General features: G+C 34.4%; 1 protein-coding gene across 3 annotated transcripts in view; it reads right to left on the bottom strand.

The window, feature by feature from the left end:
• The window catches only part of ASCC1 (activating signal cointegrator 1 complex subunit 1), a 90,130-nt gene that overhangs the window by 13,538 nt on the left and 61,669 nt on the right, over window positions 1-14,923 (bottom strand). Inside the window, exon 10 of one of the 3 annotated variants that reach the window (XM_051982185.1) lies at window positions 163-238. The exons of the other annotated variants lie outside the window; for them this stretch is intronic. Coding sequence (XP_051838145.1) covers window positions 221-238 — 18 coding nt within the window. The 3' untranslated portion in view covers window positions 163-220. Of the gene's footprint in view, window positions 1-162; window positions 239-14,923 lie in introns of those variants that run through there. 3 annotated transcript variants of the gene reach the window in all.

The raw sequence follows: 14,923 nt of genomic DNA, 5'->3' as shown, positions 1-14,923 counted from the left end.
GTTCAAAAGGGGAAACAAGAGTTTTATATTACTTTATTATATATATTATATATTTTATACTTTAAAAAACTGTACACAAATCCAATTTCAAAGGCAATTTTTTTCTTTCATATACTAAAACAAATTTTTTTCTTGTCTTTTTTTTTTTTTGCAACATGGCTAATATAGAAATGTTTTTTATAATTTTGCACGTACAATTGATATTATATTGTTTGCCTTTTCAATGGTGAAGGAGGACCTGGAGGAGGAGAATTTGAAAAAAAATTTAAATGAATATTAAAAATAATTTTATTATTATTATTTCTTTTTGGTTGAGGCAATTGGGATTAAGTAACTTGTCCAGGTCACACAGCTAGGAAGTGTTAAGTGATTTGAACTCAGGTCCTCCTGACTTCAGGGCTGGTGCTTCATCCACTGCCACCTAGCGGCCCCTAAAAAAAATTTAAAGATATTTTTCCTGGGGCAGCTAGGTGGCGCAGTGAATGATCAGCCCTTTAGTCAGGAGGACCTGAGTTCAAATTTGACCTCAGACACTTAATATTTCCTAGCTTTGTGACCCTGGGCAAAAATCACTTAACTCTAACTGCCTCAGCAAAAAAAAAAAAAAAAAAAAAAAAAGGTATTTTTCCTAAAGTATAGGTGTGATCACATCACCCTCCCTTATTTCATAAACTCTAGTAATTCCCTATTATCTCTAAGGTCAAACAAACCTCCTTTATTTGACAAAATTATTCCCACTCTGGCCCCTTCTAGCTTTACAAATTTCTGTCACATTACTCCTTCCCCCATATTCTAGGGCTCAGGTATACCAGCCTAATTGTTGTCTCTCACATAGAATGTTCTACCTCCCAACTCCAGACATCTGCAGTGACATTTTCAATGCTTGGAATGTCTTTTGCTTCTTCATTTCCATCTTTGGAATCCTGGATGCCTTCAAGACTCAGTTTGAAAACCAATTTCTCTAAGAGGTGTTGCCATTCTTCTTGGTCACAACTGCCTCATCCTCAAAGTTTACCTTGTATATACTTTGCAAGCATCATTTATATACCTACATATATATTATGTTGTCTTTCTATTATAAGCTCCTTGAGGTCAGGGACTGCTTTTGCTTTCTATATCTCCAGTGGTTAGCAAAATGGCCAGTACATTGTAAGGATTTAATAGTTGTTGACTGAATAAAGAGCTATACAACATTTGGTAAATATTTGATATAGGATATTTAAAAAGTCAAAGTTCCAGACTGACAACCTTCATAATATCCTTAATACATTACCAGTACTGAGAAAGAAGAGATGATCTGAAAACCAGAGGAAGCATTTCACTTGAAAACAAATTGATGTTATTCTTTACTGAATAGAAATAGTTCAGTGCATAAGAGCACTCTAGAGGAACACTCAGGAAACTCTGAGTTCAAATCCAGCCTCAGTTACTTAATAGTTGAACTCTGAGCTAGTCATTTAATCTGTCTGCCTTAGTTTACTCATCTGTAAAATGGGAAAGATAATAGCATCTACCTCCCAGGATTACTATAAGGACAAAAATAAGATGATTCTGGTAAACTTTTTACAAATCTTAAAGCATTACCTAAGTGCTAGTAGTGGTAGCAGTTGTAATAGGATAGAAAGTTACTTAACCTATAATTTCATTGATATAAAGAATTCCTGGATGAAGAAATTCCTTCTACCAATGCTAATCAGTACCTTCTCTGTTTTGTATTATATTATTAGAGTGCAGTCTAGAGAGTCTGCAACTTGAATGACTTGCCTGAGAGGTCACAGTATGAGATGAGCATGGAGTTTCTTGGTTCTAGGACTAGCTCTCTAATGCACTATTATGTCTGTCTCACATCCTTTACTAAATACTAACGATTCAATATTTAAATAATTTTTATCTCATTTTGTTATTTATTTTATTGCTTTATTAAATAATAATTATTTAAACAATATTTATTTAATTTTTGAATAACTTTAATTTTTCCTATTACTGAAAGGGAGAAAAAAGTAATTAAGCATCAAAACAAAACAGGTTTTGATTAAGGTGAAAGTTTCTCTGGACAGAAGTAAATAAAGAAAAACCCATCTGTTCTGCTGCCCTCTGCTCTCTGGGTTTGTCATCCCTTTTTTTTTTTTTTTTTTAATTTAAGCTTAAAAAAAAATAACAAGCAAAATCAAAAACCTACTGCCTATCATCTTTAGGTGGGTCATGTTTGTTTCCTGGAAAGAATATTGCTGGAACAATTGATTTTTGATAATGCAGCTATATGCTCCAAGATCAACATGTGGTGAGATTTAAGGGTTAAGTACAGCTATTCCTTCCTATCTTGTTTCAGATGCTCTACTCTAACTGACAGCTCCCTTCTCCTTAGGCAAACCAAGGGTACTAGCCATCAAGAGCCACAAACAACTCACCTTGACTTGAATATAAAAGAAAATCTGCAACTGTTACTGAGGAGCCTTCCTGGGTCTAGAATGCTATAAAAGCTTAAACAGCCAATAGTCAGCAACATAGTAACTCTCTGAAGATTATCTCCCAGCCCCAAACTGCAAAAGGTCCACCCTACCTTTTCTGGGTTTACTCTTTCCTGAACTGAAAGAGTAAAACATGGTAGAAATAAGTCTCTCTCTTCAGAGACCTGTTCCTAGCATGGAAACCTGCTACTAATGCTGTGTGGTTTCAGTGAGTAAATTGCTTGCCGTCAAATATGGCCAGTACAGGAAATGCCCAGCTCTGGAGGCTGAAGTGCTCAGAAAATGACACAACGAAATGCCTAAAGCCATGCTGTAACTTTCACAGACCCATGGCTTTTTTTTGCTCTTCTTTTGTCCATCAGAAAGTCATATAGAAACCAAGTCTTAAATCAATCTGAACTATCCTCACTCCTTGGAAGAACAAGCCAAACAAAATATACATAAGTATTTGATTAAACTGATTATTTCAAAGATACACTATGAGTCACTTCCTCCAAAGGATGATTACTTTATTTCAGTATACATTTGAACTTTATGAAAACCAAATGCCAGAATAAAAATCAAAACTACTCACACCATTTCATGCCTTTCTTCCACAAATCGCAAATTAATTGTCTCACCCACATCCAATTTTTACAATGTCACAGTGAGATAGGTCAATACAATTACCCCTAATTTAGAGGAAATAAAATAATAACAACACAGCTTTGTTCTTCATAATAACGGTTAAGCCAAAAGCCCCCCTTCCCCAGGACATTATGGGGATTAATGTCTGAAGAGTGCTTTGAGCTCTTCAGACAAGTATTCACATTCAGACAAGTACAGATAAACAATATTTTTCATCTAAGAAGCTAAAAGTGCTTTAGACAAACCCTCCAAAGAACTCCTATGATATGAACAAGGGGCAGGTTTAAAAGATGAGAAGATTAAGATAAAAATCAAGGTGACATTAATGAGAATCAGAGCACAGATTTTAGGATTTTTGGCAATAATTTGAGTACAAATTTCTAGGTGATGGTACTTTCTATGAGATAGGCATAAGTGAATTTGGATTTTGTGTATTGAATTCAAAAAATATAAATTCTTACAAAATAACATTAAACAATGTGTTTTCTCCACATAAACACAAGGAATTGAAAAGAGAGAATTACAAAGCTATTCACCCATTCTGTACTTGTGATTGAGAATGGCATGCTACAGAAATCTCTCTCAAAAAATCTTTGAATATTTTTTCTTTGAATATTTTTAAGGTAAAAATAAAATACTGTTGCTTCTCAGAGGCAATCTTTATGAAAGAAATCTCTAAAAGGAAGAGATATATAAAATCTGCCAGAAGATGTGATCATTACATTCTAAGAGTATAAATATATAACAAAGTCTATTAAGATCATTGAGGTTCTGCATGTTTAAATTTTTATTTAATATCAGATTTTTTATTAAGTTTTCTTTTCTTTTTTTTTTTTTTAAAAGGATGTCCTGTATACTTATATTGTATTTAATTTATACTTTAACATATTTAACATGTATTGGTCAATCTGCCATCTGGGGGAGTGGGTGAGGGGAAGGAGGGGAAAAATTGGAATAAAAAGTTTGGCAATTGTCAATGCTCTAAAATTACCCAAGCATATAACTTGTAAATAAAAAGGTATAATAATTTTAAAAAAAAAAAAAAGGATGTCCAAGTACTCCAACCCTAGTAAGTTTTTGTCCAAGGTAGGTTGCAACTCAGACTTTCATCCTTTTTCACACTTTTAATCTTTTTTTCCTGCATACATAATTTCCTTTAAAGACAATAAATCTGATGCACACAAAAAAAGCTGAAAAACAAGTGGAAATCCAATCCTTAAGGTTAAAAAAGAAGTCAAATGGCTTTCTATGCATTTTTAAAATCTTTAATTATATAGCATCTTATTGGATCCAGTTCAAATTTTATCACTATTACCTAATCTGCTTATCTCAAAATGTCTATTGGACAACCAATTTGAGATGTCAGAAAGGCAATTGGAGAGACAAGACTGGAAGCAGAGAAATTAGAGCAGGGTGAATAGATTTGAAAATCATCAACATAGAAATGATCATTAAATGCATAGGAGCTAATTAGATCACCAAGTGAACTAGTATAAGGGGGAAAGGGATGTCCCCATTACTCTTCCTAACTTTCCTGAAATTGCACACAATTTCTCCCAAATATACTTTGACTTTACATAATTGTTTACATTGTTGTTCCTAATTAGAAAGTAAGTTCTTTGAGAGCAGGGGCTGATTTTTGCCCTTTTTTTATATCATTAGCACTTAGCTCAGGGACTACCAGATAATGATACTTAATAAATGCTAGTTGATTATCTGACTGACTGATCAGTTAGTTGAGCCATGATTTAGTTTTAGAAAGCAATTTGGAACTATTTCCAAAAATTTAATAAGCACTATATATCCTTTAATAAAACATTACCATACTTCAAAGAATTAAAATCTTCCTATTGGGAAGTGCCTGAACAAATTACATATAAGAATGTAACAGAACATGATTATCATAAGAAATAATGAAATAATTTCAGAGTTAACTGATTTTAGGACAAAATATGCAAAACTCGAACAATTTGTACAATGACAACGCTAAGAACTAAGAACACTACAGAGAAAGATAACTTTGAAAGATGTTAGAATTCTGATCAACATAATAATAAATTGTATTCTAGAAGAATAAAGATGAAAACAATTGGAGGAATTTGGGAGCAATAGATTATAAATGCACGTAAAAATAAATTGATTTTTTAAAAAGAATACCTGAATTCTAAAAAGTAATCCCGCAATAAGAGGCTAAGTCACTTTTTGCTATATTGCATTATACAAGCTGCATTTTAAAAAATGGAAGGGTAGAATTTCTCTCTTACTTTGGTCACTCTATAACTTAAATGTATTAAGTAAGCATAAATAATGTTAAATGCCTATGCTTAAGGAGGCACCAGGAAGAAATCAGGCAAATACAGCCAGAGAATGAATGTATTAAAAGTCCCTTCAAATAATCACAAAGGTTTGCATTTTTAGCTCTTTGGCCCAAATCTGACTGCTGATGTCAGGATTATCAAGTTTAAGACTTTGCTAAAACTATGCTGGTAAGGCCAAATGACCTATTGCAAAGTAAATTAAAACCACTGAACAAAAACAAGATACCATGCAATTCTGCTGAGCTCCTCAATACTGAAAGTACCAAGGGAACTCTCCTCCTTGGAACGGCTTTCAATTAAAAATGGGAGGTGGGGGAAGGGAAGGGCTGAACTGTCACCAGCAGAAGAACACACGTAGAATCCAGACACACAGATACTCTCCCCCAGTCAGTGCCCACAGGAGTATGTAGAATTAGCATCAGAGCTAATATGAAGGGAATTTAGTTTGCTGCAAAATCTGTACCACAGAAAACTCTGCCCTAGGGCAAAAGCATTACAGATTTACCAGTACAAAACTGTCCTTTGTGGCTTGTTGGCTAGCAGAGATATTCTAATACCATTAGCCCATGATCAGCAAATCTAAAACCTGGAAAATGACTGCCTATAAACTAATCCTTACAGAAAAATATCATTACATGCCAGTTAATATGTTATGTCCTTTTTTAATTTTATTTTACCCTAATTCAGGTACTGTTCATGATAATCCCTTAAAAAGAAATGAAAGAACAATCTAAAGAATATTGTTTGACTTAAGCATCCAAAGGGAGATACACAGCAGCAGAATTGAACCTCTGGACCACTATCATGGCAGGAAGGATTTATGAGATTAGATCAAGATCTGTGGGAAAGGGATTTCAGGAAGGCTGATCATCACGACTACCTGTGCTGCAGGTCACCAAATCCTGATAAAGAACAAATGAAACAGTAAAGCACTAATGATGGACCTATGAATGAGTATAATTATTCTGGAAAGCAAACTGGACTGAGATAAATAAAATGACCAAAATACCCATCATCTCTGATTTGGAAATTCTACTAGAACATTCCAAGGAGGTAACTGATATAATCATAGATACATCAAATATTTAGAGAAGCATTTTTTTTATGATAGTAAAGAATTGGGGGAAATGGATAAATAAATTTTGACACATTAGGTTATTAGAAATAATGAAGACGATGAATATTTATAAACATAGAAAGACTTGCACGAACTCTTGAAAAGAAAGTAGTTAGAAAAACAATATACAAGACTAAAACAAAGTAAAAGGAAACCACAAAAAGAGATAACAAAACTACTGAAAATTAACATTTCAAAATTATACACACACACATATATATGTAAAAATAAATAAGCTTGGCCCCAAAGAACACATATGAAAAGGAACATCCCTCACTGTTTCCCGAAGTAGATCAACAAGTATGGAATACTGCATAAATTGTCAGATTTATCTATATATGTTAATCACCTTAGGTGACTTTTTCTCTTTTTTCTTTTAAAAATAAAACTTTGTGTCTGATTTTTTTTGAACAGCAAAATAACTGTTTGGACATGTATACTAATATTGTATTTAATTTATACTTTAACATATTTAACATGTATTGGTTAACCTACCATCTGGGGGAGGGGGTCCCCCTAGGGAAGGAGGGGAAAAATTGGAACAAAAGGTTTGGCAATTGTCAATGCTGTAAAATAACCCATGCACATAACTTGTAAATAAAAAGCTATAAAAAAAAATAAAATAAAATAAGCTTTGCTATTTAGGATAGCACCATGGCAAGAATGTGCAGGAAGAATGCAGAAGAAAACTGATATGATATTAAAACAAAATATATCAATAAAATTTATTTTTAATTTTTTAAAATAATATTTTTAATTTATCCCTCTATCTTTACTCCAATATTTCCTAGATGAGAACAGAACCAAAAACAGAACAGAAAAGCAAATTAAAGTCCTGTAGACCAAAAAAAAAATCTATGTAATGTTGAAAACAACACTGAACAGAGGACACATAATATACCCCAGGATGCCTTTCTTAGCTTCAAACAAATAGTAGCTCCTCAAGAAATAGCTGGTTGTTGAATTAAGCTTTAACAGAGAAATGGAAAAGTTGCTATTTGTTACTTGCCTTCCATTTTGAAACAAGTCATTAATTCTGACATATACAGTAAAAGGAGAATTGGTCTCCTTGTTCCAAATATGTTTTAAAACTCTTAATACAAGCGCATAAAAATAAATTTATTTATTTGTAGAAATTTTATAGACTAACTCATCTCATGCAATCTTAAGCATGCTAAATATGTAAAAGAATTGTCAGGAAAACTTTAAATACTGAATAATTTTATTTGAAAAATGTTTGGTTTTTTTTGTTATTTTTATATTACTGTCAGTTCCAAATATAGCACTCCCATAATTAAGTCCTTGTAAACAAAGCAAGTTAAGCAAAACTAACAAAGTGACTTCATCTAATAAATATATGTAACATTTCTCACATAGAGTCCTCCACTTCCGAAAGACATGCAGTGAAGTCTTTTTAAAAAACTCCTCCCTCCCCCCCAAAAAAGGGAAAATGTTAAATGCTAGAGGGATGTGGGAAAACTGGGACACTAATGCACTATTAGAGTTGTGAACTGATCCAACCACTCTGGAGAGCAATTTGGAATTATGCCAAAGGGATATAAAACTGAATACCCTGGGATCCTATAATAAATACCACTGCTTGGTTGGTATCCCAAAGAGATTTTTTTTAAGGGAAAAGAACCTATTTATACAAAAAATATTTTTAGCAGCTCTTTTTGTGGTGGCTAAGAATTAGAAATTGAAGGTACGCCCATCAATTAGAGAATGGCTGAACAAACTGTGGTATATGACTATAATGGAATATTATGTGTTATAAGAAACGACAAGTAGAATGATTTCAGAAAAACCTGGAAAGACTTAGATGAACCAATACAAAGTAAAGTGAACAGAATCAGGAGGACATTGTACACAGTAACAACAATATTGTGCAATGATCAACTGTGAATGACTTAACTCAGATCATTATACAATAATCCAAAACCATCCCAAAGCTCCCATGATGAAAAATACTATCTCCAGGGTCTGACTCCAGAAACATCCTATTTTTCTCCTTTCCTTTTTTCCTTCCTTCCTTCATTTCTTGAATATTCTTGCACAAAATGACCAACATGAAATGTTTTACATTTATATCAGACTGCTTACCATTTCAGAGAGAAGAATCAGAAGGGAGGGATAGGATTTGAAACTCAAAATTTAAAAATGCTTTTAAAATTTGTCTTTATGTGTAACTGGAGAAAATTGTGTGTGTGTGTGTGTGTGGTGTGTATGTGTGTACAAACTAAACTAAAAAAGAAAAAAAAACCTTTCTCAGTCTGAACCAAAGAGAATAGCATACCGCATATCCTACAGTAGTATTATTTTACTTTTTACACACAGTCTCTGCTGCCTCTCTTTTTTTTATCTACCCACCTATACTTCTATACCTAGTTCTACTTATCCCTTCTTAAGAATTCTGAAAGTCAAGGAATGCCAGATAGCCATGATAATATCTTGAAAAAGAATAGGAAAGCTATCACACTGCAAATTCTAATTCATGTGATGATTATAGGTTGAGACATTTATACTGACTTTTAGATTTAGAGAGTTGAGAGATAAACCCTAAAGTGAGAATTCTGGTTAAAATGACTGTATCCTGTGATTCAGTTTTCTTTTTAACTTGAAATGGTAACAGTCATTTTCCCTGAAATACCAATTTTTAAGTTCTTTCATTACTGAAATTCTAAGAAGAAACCGTCATTTAAAAAAAAATATTAAGAGGTCATCATAGTAGCAATACTTCAGGGATCTTTTTTCTTGTGCAACCAATTTGTTTATGAATTACATATGCTATTTTGCAATTATAGTCTGCTGTGTTAAAATTTTCAACATATAAACCACTTGTTTTATTATGTAATGTTGGAATCTTTACGAACTGTTAAGTCGTTAGAGTTGATAGAGACAATAATTATCTAATTTAACATGGTTCAGTATCATTGATCTAATCTTACAAGGAGATGTTTGGGACCAGAACCTGAAACAAGGTACTAAATAGAACTAATTGATACAATGCTTGTGTTCACACCTTTAGAGAGCTCAGATAAGCAAGAAATATTGAAGTACTTATTGGAGTTCACAACTATGGGAGATTCACAAAGTAAACTTTGTAACTTTGTGAATTCACACCTCCCTTGAAGCTCTTAGGGCTAGAGAGCACTCTGGGAGAAAACCCATAATCCCATTCTCTCAGAAGAGATCATATATAAGCCCAGTCAAGGGAGTTCAGCTGAATTAGACTGGAGAGGAGCACACTGGGACAGACACAGAGCATTCTGGGAGACTGAGAGCCAGAAGCCCTCTCTCCGAGGCAAGACAGATTCAACTTGGTGCTGGCTGGAGGCTAAAGAAAGCAGAGGCAGAAGCAAAGGACAAAGCTGCAGGAGCTCTTAGAATCAAGCAGAGAGATAGCCCTCAACTAACCGAGTTATTTTGGAAGGAGAAAATAAACGTTTGCATTTTTAGCACCTGGCTGCATTTGGGTGATTATTACTTTCAACTGAAACTAAGGTTGCCTCCAGAAAACCTCCCTAAGAAACCTGCTCTCTCTCCCAGAGAGAACTATTATATTATAAAGAAGAAAAACACCACAATATAATATGCTACTACTATTGTATTATCATTTACTGATATATTCCTCTGATGTATATATCTAGTATTATGTATGAATTAGTATTATACGTATTAATATTACTACTGCTGCATTGCCTTTTCTTTGCTACTTATAAATTATTAGCTTATTTATTGATTGGATACTATGGATAAACATGTACTGTTTCAAATGTACATGCTTTGTCTGTATACCTAATTTAGACAATGGAACTAAAAAGGAGGGGGAGGATATAGTAAATGGGTAGTAGAGTAGATAAAGTGTCAGGACTGGAATCAGGAAGAACTTACTAGCTAGGTGACCCTGTGCAAATCACTTAAACTTGTTTTCTCGTTCTAAAAATGAGAAGGAAATGGCAAACTAAGTCAGTATCTCTGCCAAGAAAACCCTAAATGGAGTTGAATACAACTGAAATAAATGAACAACAAAAGAAGTTATTTTAGCAGCCTATCCAATAGTATTTTACATTGTGATGTCTACTATACAAATGTCAATGTGGATTTAATGTACCAAAGTGATTTTTCAGGGACTGAACTTTCTAGACTGATAAGTCTTATCTGCCCTGTAGTTGAAGGACTCTTGGATTTTGCTATCCCCTTTATAATTGATCCAGGTGTTGTCTGTTAGAATATCATCATAAGAACAGGGATTCTGCTATCCATTTGTATCTCCAGTGCTTAAAACAAGATTTTGTGCACAGTAAGTTCATCATGATCTTTTATTCATTCCTCCCTTTCACCTTCTTTTTTTGGTTGTTCAATCCTGTCTGACTCATTGTCCAGAGGTTTTTCTTGGCATAAAGACAGACACTGGAGTTATTTGCCATGTTCTCCTCCAGAGTTTTTTCATCTTAGAAATGAGCATCAGGATCACACAGCTAGGAAGTGTCTGAGACCAGAATGGAAATCAGATCTTCTTGACTTCAGGCCAGAGCTCTATCCATTCCCATTACCTAAATGCCCTCAGTTAACTACCTATTGGAAGAGAAAGTAAGGCCTACTATCTGTTTCTCCTGAATTTCTTTTCTGTCTTCAAGGATTTGGGGGGGGGACATTATTTTCAATAATCTTTATCACCCTACTTCTCACAAAGTCCTCCCTTGTAACAAATAAGTAGTCAAATGAAACAAATCCACAAATTGGCCTTGTATAAAAATCTATTTCACATTCTATACTTTTGATACATTAACTGCAAAGAAATGGAAAACATGATTTATCATCAATCTTCAGAATTCATTGGTTAATGAATTAATCAGGGCAGCTAGATGGTTCAGTGAATAATGTGTCAGATCTGGAATCAAGAAAAGCTATGTTCAAATCTGACCTACTTACTGTGTGACCCTGGACAAATAATTTGCCTCAGTTTCCTCATTTGTAAAATGAGCTGGAGAAGGAAATGGCAAATCACTTCAGTATCTTTGCCAAGAAAACTTCAACTGAACAACAATAAATATGGATCAGAGTTCTTAAAACTTTCAAAGTAATTTTCTTTATAATGTTATAGCCATTGCATAAATTGTTCTCCTAATTCTGTTCTCTTTATTCTGAATCACTTTAAACAACTACTCCTAGGTTTCTCTGAATCTGTTCCTTTCCTAATTTCTTAAGGCACTAAAATGTATTCTAATACATTCATATATCATAATTTGTTCAAATATTCCCCAATTCACATTCATGCCCTTTGGCTCCCGATCTTCACTACAAAAAAGTGCTGCTATAAATATTTCTGCACATATGAGTCCTTTCCTTTTTATTTGATATCTTTAGGGTATAAGTTAATAATAATATTGCTGGGTCAACAGTAAGTAAAACTTAGGAACTTTTTGGTTATAGTTCCAAGTTGCTTTACAGAATAATCAGACCAATCACATTTCTACCAACAATATATTAAGAAGCCTATTTTCCCAAAGGCCTTCCCAAAATTTCCATTTTCCATTTTTGTCATCTCTGACAATCATTTGTGTCTAAGATTGAACCTCAGAGTTGTTCTAATGTGTTTCTCTCTTATTAGAGATTTGGAGCATTTTTCCATAATTGTTGACTTCCTGCATTTCTTCTTCAGTATTTTTTAAAATTTTTTCTCATTTCACTGCTTGTATTTTTATGGCACTGTTTTCTTCAGACAATTTCTGTGTTTTTCTTTTCCAAAATTTTCATTTCCTTTCCGCGTTTTTCTTCTAAGTCTCTTTTAAGATTCTTTTTGAATTCTTCTAATAGAGCCTTCTGAGTTGCACCCTTTGAGGCTTCATTAGAGGCTTCTGTCTTTAATGCCCTCAGGAATTGAGGTCTATTCTTCCCTGTCTCCATAAAAGCTGTCTATAATCAGAGCTCTTTTTGCTTTTTTGCTCATTTTTAAAGATTAAGATCTGCTTTTAGGTCGAGGGAAGGCTGTCCCAAGTTTCCTCAACAGGATGACAGACAAGGGTTTTACACTGCCCTGAGGACAGTGCTGCTGGCTTCCTTCCCTGGTTAGATGGGTGTGGCCAAGTTCTGCTTATTATCCTGGGATTCAGGAGCTCACTATTTGCCTTCTGTAGTTGCACTGGAGGTCTCTCTGATCCACTGTTTTCTGAACCAGGATAGAGTAGTCAACACTGATGTATTTTGGCTAAGAACTTCCCACTTCAGGAAACCTCTCCACCCTGAGCTTCCCTGTGACTGGCCTGCCCAGTTGAGACAGACTTTTGCTGAGTTCTTCCAAAATATCTTCTGCTGGAAATTTGTTACATTCCAAACATAAACACACACACACACACACACACACACACACACACACACACACACACACATCTATAAATGTACATGGGTGTGTATATCTTGAAATTTTATCCCAAATATAGCACTCAGCATTCAAAAATAAAAACGAAAACATTCCTGACTGCAAGACACTTATATTTTATTGAAAAAAAAAAAAAAGACACAGACAAGGTAATGGGAGGCGGAGGTATTAGCAACTAGGAGTTCAGGAAAGACTCTTACAAGAAGGAACATTTGTGTTAAGCTTTGAAAGAAAAAAGGGAAACTGAGGCACAGGAAAGGAAGAAGTGAATTCTAGGCATGAGGGGACAACCTATGCAAAGGCATGGAGATGAGAACTAGAATGTTATATACAAGATCTAGCTGGAATATCTGGCCTAACCATAAAGTACATGACTAAATAAATAGAAAAATATTTATTAAGTATTTACTGTGCCAAGCACAGTTCTAAACCAAGGATAGGAAACATCTGGTCCATGGGCTTTATAAGGCCTGCAAAATCACTTGGTTTGGTCCTGCTAAGGCAATGGCAGGTGATAATGAGCAGAAAGCTAAGTACAACCTCCCGTTAATTGAGTTTTTAAGCAGATAATTTTCTATGGCCCTCAAATGATGTTATAAATCTTTAAATGGCTCTTGATAGAAAAAAGGTTCCCCACCCATTCTAATAAATGGCGACAAGTGGTAAACAAAGACAACCCCAGCTCTCAAAGAGCTCCCATGGTCATAGGGAAGGACAGCACATAAAGGAAAGCTCAGTCTCAGGATAGATGGGAAGCCTTAGTGGTCCCCATGGCCCAGTGACAGAATGGACTACAGTACTCTGGGCTCAAGGACTCAGGGTAATAATATATAGTAAGGCTAGAAGAGTAGACTGAAGTCAAATTATATAGGACTTCAAATGTCCAAAAGAGATGTTTGTATTTGATCCTGGAGTTTATAAAACAAGGAAGTGTTATGGCCAAGCTAGAGCTTTAAGAAATTAGCTTTGCAAGTTAAGACACTAAAAAGGACAAGGACAAAAGTACTTAGACACAAATAGAGGAGTTCAAATGAGCCTAAATAATGTATGTAAATGGATGTAATCTTGGGCTCTAACATCAGTAGACCATTTTTTAAATTTAAAGTTGAACTCAGGTTCAATGCCTTCCTTCTCTATTCAATCTGCTGATGGCACTAAGATGAAATACTGATTCTATTACTCTCTGGATCATTTAATAAACTTAACTGTTTTAAAATTACTTCTCTTTACAGTAGTTAACCTTTAGTGTTGACCCTATTCTTCAACCACCCTGGTGCTGGCCCACATCAACTCATTCTTGTACTACTGCAATAGCTTGCTAGTTGATCTCTCCCTCAGATTTTTCTCCACCCTCTCTCAACCCTTTCTTCACTCAGCTATCAAAGTGATCTTACTAAAACTGACTATATACACCCCTATTCAACAAGGCCCAGTAGCTCCTTATCACCTCCAGGATCAAATAGAAAATCCTCTGCTTGGCATTCAAAGTCCTTTCTTTATAACCTGGCTCCCTCCTACCTTTCTAATCTTTTCTTATACCTTATTCCCCTTCACATACTCTAAAACACAGTGAGACTTCAACAAGTCACTCCATCTCCTAGTTCCACAGGTTTTCACTCACTGATGGATCTCTATGCCTGTCTCTTTTTCTATAAGTTCACCTTCTACCCTTTCTATCTTTAAATTTCAGCCTAAGTCTCACCTTCATTTTCTCTGTTAAAAAATTTTCATTGTTCTGAGTAGCCACTAAAGCATCATTCCTTCAGATACTGATTTTAAAATGCTCCAATTTTTTTCATTTGGAGACATGATGAACAATCTTTTTATTTTCATTTCCTTTCTTTTGTAATCCTTATTTTGGCCAGTTTCTAGTTCAACCAACTAGCTACCAGACACAGAGTACAACACTTTACCACTTTCTAAAAAGGCTGATCAAAAAAGCAGCTATGGCCATCTCCTCCAAAAGTAAAGAAAAAATGCAAAACAGTACTCCCAAGTGTGCAAATCCAAA

This window comes from Antechinus flavipes, chromosome 2 (assembly GCF_016432865.1).
Source record: "Antechinus flavipes isolate AdamAnt ecotype Samford, QLD, Australia chromosome 2, AdamAnt_v2, whole genome shotgun sequence".
Classification (NCBI taxonomy): Eukaryota; Metazoa; Chordata; class Mammalia; order Dasyuromorphia; family Dasyuridae; genus Antechinus; species Antechinus flavipes.
Note: the sequence above shows the minus strand (reverse complement) of the source record. Positions and strands in the feature narration are given on the sequence as shown.